Source organism: Hibiscus syriacus, unplaced genomic scaffold, assembly GCF_006381635.1.
Source record: "Hibiscus syriacus cultivar Baekdansim isolate YM2019G1 unplaced genomic scaffold, ASM638163v2 tig00000340_pilon, whole genome shotgun sequence".
Lineage (NCBI taxonomy): Eukaryota > Viridiplantae > Streptophyta > Magnoliopsida > Malvales > Malvaceae > Hibiscus > Hibiscus syriacus.
In genome coordinates this window covers 2,622,996-2,631,168 of record NW_024061783.1, presented here as the reverse complement: position 1 = coordinate 2,631,168, position 8,173 = coordinate 2,622,996, and the positions used below count along the sequence as shown (strand labels likewise).

General features: G+C 33.5%; 2 protein-coding genes across 2 annotated transcripts; one reads left to right on the top strand and one right to left on the bottom strand.

Moving 5' to 3' along the window:
• Window positions 1–506: 506 nt before the first annotated feature.
• On the bottom strand, window positions 507–1,336 carry LOC120188199 (flavonoid 3-O-glucosyltransferase-like). The gene is made up of 2 exons (XM_039191725.1): window positions 1,028–1,336; window positions 507–560 (listed from the first exon to the last, which is right to left on the bottom strand). The coding sequence occupies exons 1-2, from the start codon at window positions 1,334–1,336 to the stop codon at window positions 507–509; spliced, it is 363 nt and encodes a 120-aa protein (XP_039047656.1).
• Window positions 1,337–5,820: 4,484 nt separating this feature from the next.
• On the top strand, window positions 5,821–6,321 carry LOC120202533 (pathogenesis-related protein PR-1-like). Its single transcript, XM_039202957.1, has one exon. The coding sequence runs from the start codon at window positions 5,821–5,823 to the stop codon at window positions 6,319–6,321; it is 501 nt and encodes a 166-aa protein (XP_039058888.1).
• The last annotated feature ends 1,852 nt before the right edge of the window (window positions 6,322–8,173 follow it).

Below are 8,173 nucleotides of genomic sequence, written 5' to 3'. Positions count from 1 at the left end.
CCCAAATTAGGAGGATGGATATCTATGTTGAGGTGAAGTCCTCAGCTGATAAGTTCTTCGATGCCTACAAGACCAAAGCTCACCTCATGCCAACCATGTCCAATCAACTCATCACAGATATTAAACTTCTTCAGTGTGATTGGGATTCTTTGGGTTCTGTCAGGCTCTGGTATTATGTTGTTGAAGGTATACTTATCTTGTACCAACAATTACTTATTTTTTTAATGATATAATACTTTAAATACTTATTAATGATACAATACTTATTAAAATGGTAGAGATAAGTCTGAGACCGTGAAGGAGATAATAGAAACGATGGACGAAAAAAATCAAACGATCGTTTACAAAGTGCTAGAGGAGTAGAGGGTAACTGCCTGAATTATTACAAGAGCTGGAAGTCCATCCTTAATGTGAAGCAGATGGGGGGTGGAGGCCTGGTGAAATGGACCATGGAATTTGAAAAGCAACATGATGACATCCCCGATCCGGTCAATTACGGCAATTTCTTAACCACTTGGATCAAGAATGTCGGTGCATTCCTTCTCAAGAACTAGCTTTATCTATGAAAACAATCAAATAACCATAATAAAATAAAATAGCTTCCTCCGTCACGAGAGAGCTTGGTATCGTGAAGTATGTGTGCTATTATTGTTAAGGATCAAAATGAAAAGTGTGTAAAATAAATTTGCTTCCTCTGTAGCATTGTGTTTATTACTAGGGTTTGCAAACTTTGCTATATATGTAAAGGAACATCCTTCGTCTATTTATTTATCCTATGATATTTTCATGTCATATTCTTTTATTAGTCTGGAGTGTATTTATTTATCGTATGATATTTTCATGTCATATGCTTTCATTGCTGCTTCTTTCGTCAATGTTCCTCCCTCTAATCCCAACCCGAATCCCCATACTGCCTCCACGGTTCGAGTATTCAAACATTGGTCTCCGAAAAACGGCCTTAAAATATCGGCACGCCTCCGACGATACTTTCGAGCACCGAATTCCATCCACCGTGACTTACGAATACCCCGACAGACGGATGTTCCGATATTTTCTGCTGAGGAGCCCATGGAACCATCTTCCATTTCGAGCTCGTCCTTTTGAGGAACCCCGATGGCAGTTGCTTCTCAGGGTTTCCTCTAAAAGACCAAAGAAATGGGAGCTCACTTTCCTTCCGGGCTTCACATAAGGCTTGCAGCTCGTGGGGCGGTGGCGTTATCGCGGTTCCAAAGCTGAAGCACACCACCGTTTCCCAATCGTGCTCGCTCAGCCAGTCCAAGCAGCCACGTGAGTCGTCGACTGATACTAGATTGATGGGACCGATACTGACATACATGTCGAATCTTTGTTTAAGCATGTTGACAACTTTGCCAAATCGCCACCGGTCCAAATCGCCACCCAAGGGACGTTCAATTCATCCGCAACATCAGCCCCGAACGCATAAATTGCATCCGTTATCAAACAATCAATCGGCTTACCAGTTCCAGCCTCAACTTCATCCAAAACCACCGTGAAACGAATACATTAGGGTTGATGATTCGAATTAACATGAAACCATACAAAAGTCAATGATTAGTCAAAATTGATCTCGCCGTATGAGTTTGTTGTGTGGCTGTTAGACCGAAATTCATCTATGTTCCATTAATCGCTCAATCAAAAATAATTTGTTTTAAACTCCATTTATTTGTCAATTTTTTTTAGTTAAGTAAAAACAAATAAATTATTTAAATAACTTTTTATTAATTATACATATTATTTAGTTTGGTATTTATTAATTAAAATAAATATGTTGCGTCGGCCGTTGATAGTTCACAACTTTTGATTTGAAGGGAAAGTTGCAATTCTATACAATAACACCCTTGACCAATTTTTCTCTTTGAGGGAGATGAAGTATTTGAAAGAATATATGAGCGAAGGAGAAGATAAAATGAATAAAGATATCTTTTCTTATTCATTATTGATGTGTATTTACAGTGAATCTTAACTGGCGGTTTCAGTCATAAGGTAATTCTGATTACTCGTAAGCCAATAGGTTAAATAGATTTGACCGTTATATATTACATCTTATAAATCACATGAGATTGTCAGAAGACTTGTCTATACACTGTAGTTGGCTCAGACGCTATGATACTCGTGTGTTCAGATTATATAAGTTCCTTAAAAACTCCGATAAGTGAAGAGGTCTATATGAAAGTCTTGATTGATGAAGAACTGACATTTTCTGAAAAATTCTATGAAAATATAAGATTATTGTAAGTTCACAATACACTAAATCTGTAACACCCCCAACCCATATTCAACCCAGATACGAGTCAGAGATATTACATTGACTTTTAAAACACAACTCATTACAAATAATAGTAAAATACTTGAACTTATATTACGAAAAATACAATAATATACATATGGTAATATAAGTTTACCAAAATATTCAGAGCATACACAACTTAACTCTTTAATTACATGCCAACATCCATTTTCATAACAAAATGACCTACTGATTAAGTTGCTTCTGATCTGATAGTTGCAGGAGTAATGTTGTCCAGCTGCTTAACCTCGATCGTCTACTTTATCGGATCCTACGTGTGAAACACTCACACGCTAAGTCATCGACTTAGTGAGGCAATATAATAATAATATCAATAAATATAAAGTAATTGCCAAAATGAGATGAGTTGCAATAATAAGATGTATGTAAACAATGCAATAACCAGAACCATGTTTCTTACACCTATACTTATCAAATTCACATTCATAAGTTTGCCTTAGTAAGTTCATTATCCCATGGTACCATACAGAGAACCTAAGGTATGTGAGTATTGTGAGGTTGTGCACTATGCTGTCACCACAGCTCATATAATTGCACCTAAGTGCCACGTAGAATTGCACCGGAGTGCCGCGTAGAATTGCACCGTAGTGCCATATAATAATGTCCATAAGGACCACATATCATTCCTTAATAATCATATACATATGCCAAGGATCAAGTATGTGTCTCACCAGACCTCACACATGTTCCAAATAATACATATATGTCCCGAAGGACCACATAGACCCTCTACCCTTGGCATGCCAACTATACCTATAGTTCTCATTTACATAACATGGGCTTTCACAATTTATCTTATTTGTATCACGTAGACATAGTATTTTCATACCTTTATCACATAACTCATATAACTGTTTCTTGCATATTCATGTCCCATAATGCATATGGTATGGATTCATGTCATATATCATAATATGAAATACTATCATGTATCAAAATATTGAATATAGACTTATCACAAGTCTAGAACTGAATAAAATACATATTCATGCTATGCATATGCACTCACCTAGATTTCTTTGTCTTTTCCTCGATTGATCCTACTTGTTGATGGTTCCGGAACTCGTTTAGGCTCGATATCTACATAGTAATTCATTGATACTTATCAATATACTAATTAATATATTCTAAACGATCATTTCTTAGGCTAAAAGAAAAGTCATTTTCATCTTTTAATGGAGGTATGCATCGATGCACTACACCATGCATCGATGCATAAATCCTATTCGATGTTTGTATTTAATGGGGATGCATCGATGCACTCCTTATGCATCGATGCATAAATCCTATTCGATGTTTTCTTTTTAAATTAATGCATCGATGCACTGCATGTGCATCGATGCACCTTAAACAAATTTCTGGGATTTATCATCGATGCATCGGTGCACAATGAATGTGCATCGATGCACATTGCCCAAAATTGTCATTTTAGCACGAAAATCTCTTCTTAGTCTACTTAACACTTTATATTTCCCCTCTTTATATATCCTTAACTTGCATACTCTTACTTAAACTAATTATTATCCATTCCATACTTTTGAAACTTAAAAATCCAATTCTCCAAGTAGAATTTAAGAATCTAACCCAAATTCCAACATGTTCTAATTTGAATTTTAACACCTCATACTTCTTAGTTAGCTTTATGACAAGTCAAATTCCACTTCTAATTCTTATTAGGAACTCTAATCCAATATTTCACTTTTCTACTTCCTTTCTTTGATTCTTCATATTCTCCTCATCTTATGGTTTTAAGATAATCTAAGCTTTCCTTAAGCTTAGTTATCAACTAAGGATCAATAAGAAACCTTAAATTCATCAAGAATTTAATCAACAAGGAAACTCACCTTTAGCTTGGCTTCAAGGCAAAGAAGGAGAAGGAAGAAGAAAGAAATATCCAGAACATTGTTTCTCTCATTAGCTTTCCATGTGATTTATTAAATATCCTTAAGAAACATTTAATTATTTCCTTGTCAAAAGACTCATTTGCCCCTTTAATTCCCCATGCTTTGCTAATTGATCCTGCACCAAATATTTCAATCAATTCCCTTAACTTTCAATTTATCAACTTTGATTGCTAAATTATAAAATTTCACAATTTGATCACTAACCCGGTATGGAGGATGTTACAAAATCATTTGAGATATAACTATAAAATTAATAAATTTATATACAAAAGTTTTATTATTTGACCTATCTTCGTTTTAACTTTGTAAAATATAAATTATGCATATGATCACTTAATTATGTGATATTTTTAATCTAACGATCGATATTTAATTTGTTCAGTCAGACTAATTAATTAAATAATTTCAACTAAGTCAATTATTGTTAACATTTGATAAAGGAGTTGAAGCAACAATTAAGAAAATTTTTATTACTCCACTTATCATTGATTTAATTTCTTTAAGGGTAAACTACACTCGTACTATTTAATTACGGGGGATTTTAATTTGATCAATGATATTTTTAATTTTGTTAATTAGATCACTTAATTATTTAAATGATGTCAATCAAACTAACCATCGTTAATATTTGACAAAATAGTTGATGCAACTGTTATAAAAAATTAATATAATTGTACATTTAGTCTTCATTACTTACACGGTTACACATACCATCAATTTGATCTTAATTTTATTTTAATTTAATAAATTTAATCATCTAATTAAGTGGTTAAATAAAAAGTAATTTGAAGAGAGTGACCTTAAGGGGAATTGAACATAAGTTTTTAAGGGAGGTTTGAGGCATCTAATCACTAGGCTAAATCACATATTTAGGACACATATAAAGTATTTTGTATAAATATTATGTAAATAAAAATAATCAATTGAATATTTAAATTCAGGCCACTTAGAAAATATGAAAGCATATAAATATTGTATATATTAAAGAGTAAATAATTAATGCAAAATTTAAAATTTAAAATTTATATTTTAAAATTAAATTTAACTATTTTACCTCTATAAATTAATGATTATAAATACAATTATGTTTTAAAAATAAAATTATATTAAAGAGCAAATTACTTGAATGACCATCTAATTATGTAGTTGGTGTTGAAATGATCATAATTTCGCCAGTATGACCACTTAACTATTTAATTAATATCTTTCAAGCCACATGAGGTAATATTTAAGGAGGTGTTAGCATGTCAGTTAACATAATTGGTATAATTAGACATTTAATCCTCAATATATTTATATTTAATCAATTTGATCTTAATTTTAATTTAATTTAATAAATTAACCCTTAAATTAGGAGGTGACATGTATCACAGTTGATACCTTCTACTAGTGAAATAATAAAATAAAATAAAAACAAATGTGGCAATCATCATCGAACATGCTAGCCACATCCCATATCAAAGCTCTTCTTTACCTAACTTCCACTAAGGAAATTAAACAAATTAATAAATAAATAAACAAACTTTCACAATATATACTGTGAGAATTGTTGTTGTACATTCGCCCCCCTTCAGCCAACATTCCTAGATGGAAATCTCACAAATGAGAGCCAATAATCTCGTCGTCATCGTTTTCCTTTTGTTAGTCTCGATCGTTCAGGCTAACTACTTTGGCCCGATTACTCAGTTCTTGGCTCCTCACAATGCTGCTCGTGTTGCCGTCGGATTGCCACCTTTGTTTTGGAATTTAAGGATGGCGAACTACGCTCGGTGGTACGCCAACCAAAGGCGTCAAGACTGTGATTTGAGGCACTCCAACGGACCTTATGGGGAGAACATCTTTTGGGGTAGCGGCGATGACTGGATGCCCGCCGACGCGGTCGCCTCGTGGGTGTCCGAGAGTAAATGGTACGGCCACGGGTCGAATTCGTGCGTAGGAGGACAGGAATGCGGGCATTATACGCAGATTGTGTGGAGCAAGACCCGAGGCGTCGGGTGTGCCAAGGTGGTTTGTGATGGTGGTAAGGGTGTTTTCATGACATGCAACTATGATCCTCCGGGGAATTACGTCGGAGAAAAACCTTACTGATCAATTTCATCGACTCTTGCTTTTTTTTTTTATGAAATTTTTGCAACAGCATTTTATGTGAAATTAAAGCTGGGAGATTAATGTGCAATCAATACTCATTTCTATTGAATTCGATGATTTTCACATCTTATAGTAAAAACAAATAATATTCGTGTGTGTTCTACCGCGTAGCTCACCATTCATAGCTTTAATGTTATAGTAACATCGAGACTACTTTTCTACCTTAAATCTTTGTATTAATGAATTCATCTCACTTTTTTTAGGGTAAATTAGGTCACGCATTTTTATTTTGATTATTTAATTATTTTTTTAAAATCTTATCTAACGTTGCATTTCATTTCCGTTGATCACTTACAGTTAGATTTAATCATAAATTGATCATAATATAACATAGTATGATAAGAATTTTAATTCTCAAAACTTATATATTCAATCAAATTGATCATAAATTTTGATCACTTGTCGGTTGATTCGAAGTCTAGTGTTGATGGACTAATAAACTCAAAATTTCTCACTGAAATGCTCCTCCCATGCTCTTCTTACATGGCGACTATATCAACTTCCATCCTATTCTTCACCGCCACCGTAGACCAGGGCGGATGTCCATGGTTCCATAATAGAGCTATTGCACACCCATTATTTTGAGAAAAAATATTAAATTAAATTTAATTTAATTTACTAATGAGAATAGGAAAAATAAGAAAATTTGTACACCTAATTTTTTTGAATTGAGTATTAAAATTTTAAACACTCATTTGTCAATTTCTATGTCCGCGACTACCTCATACCTAACCCTAACCCTTTATAGTTTCTCAATCCCAAAGGCCAATTCTGGGTATTATTCTTGAGCTTACAGTTGTATCCCAGTTTCCAAGCATCACCACGATACGACTATAATATTAAATTGAGAAAATAATTTCAGTGACAAAAAATACCTTATAATATATTATTTTAACCAACTTTTTTTGGATTTGCGAAAATGACCAACAAATTCGCAACGCGAACTCCAATTTCGCAACTTAGTTTTGAAATTCGCAACTCGAATTTCTTTTCCGCAACGCGATTTTCCAAATTCGCAATACAGAATTTGTAAATCGCAACACAGAAGTCAAATTCGCAACACAAAAGTCAAATTCACAAAGTGTGTTTATTTTCGCAGCGCGAATTTTATTTTCGAATTCGAAACACAATATTAATTTCGCAACACAAATGTAAACAATATAATCGCAACTCATAACCTAAAACCCTAAATCACAACTCAGTCCCATCTCCATCTCTCACTCTCTATGGCGATATCCGTCCCCATCTCCGGCGAAATTCGTCCCCATATTCGGCGACCCCTCTCTATCTCCATCTGTCAGAGCCACCCTCACAACGATTCACGTCCACAAATGGAAAATCAACCACCGACTGTTAGTTTTTTTAATTATTTTTATTTTGAAAATTTTGTATTATTATTAGATTTTTCATATTTAAATTGATGATAAATTTACTGGTAATTTCAATATATAGATTAACTATTTCACTTAGATTGCTTAGTAAATTCATTCGGTTGCTGCCAAATACTGCTAAACTGTTTAGTATTTAACCTTGTGAAGTTAGTATTTGTCTTTGTTTTGTCTTTTGGTTGAAGTAATGCAATTCATTTAAGTTTCAATTTGCAGAAGAATAGTTTTTGAAACTTAAATTCGCAACACGAAAATCGCAACGCGATTTTCATTTTCGCGTTGCGAAATTAAGTTTCAAAAACTACTTTTCTTCTGCAAATTGAAACTTGAATGAATTGCATTACTTCAACTAAAAAACAAAGACAAATACTAACTTCACAGTGTTGCGAATTTAAGTTTCAAGA

Excerpts from the sequence above, each read along its gene's own strand:
- LOC120188199 (XM_039191725.1), bottom strand. The coding sequence starts at position 1,336 with ATGTATGTCAGTATCGGTCCCATCAATCTAGTATCAGTCGACGACTCA. Across the intron at positions 561-1,027 it reads CGGAACATCCGTCTGTCGGG|ATAAAGCTAGTTCTTGAGAA; the intron begins GTATTCGTAAGT and ends TTGTTTTCATAG.
- LOC120202533 (XM_039202957.1), top strand. The coding sequence starts at position 5,821 with ATGGAAATCTCACAAATGAGAGCCAATAATCTCGTCGTCATCGTTTTC.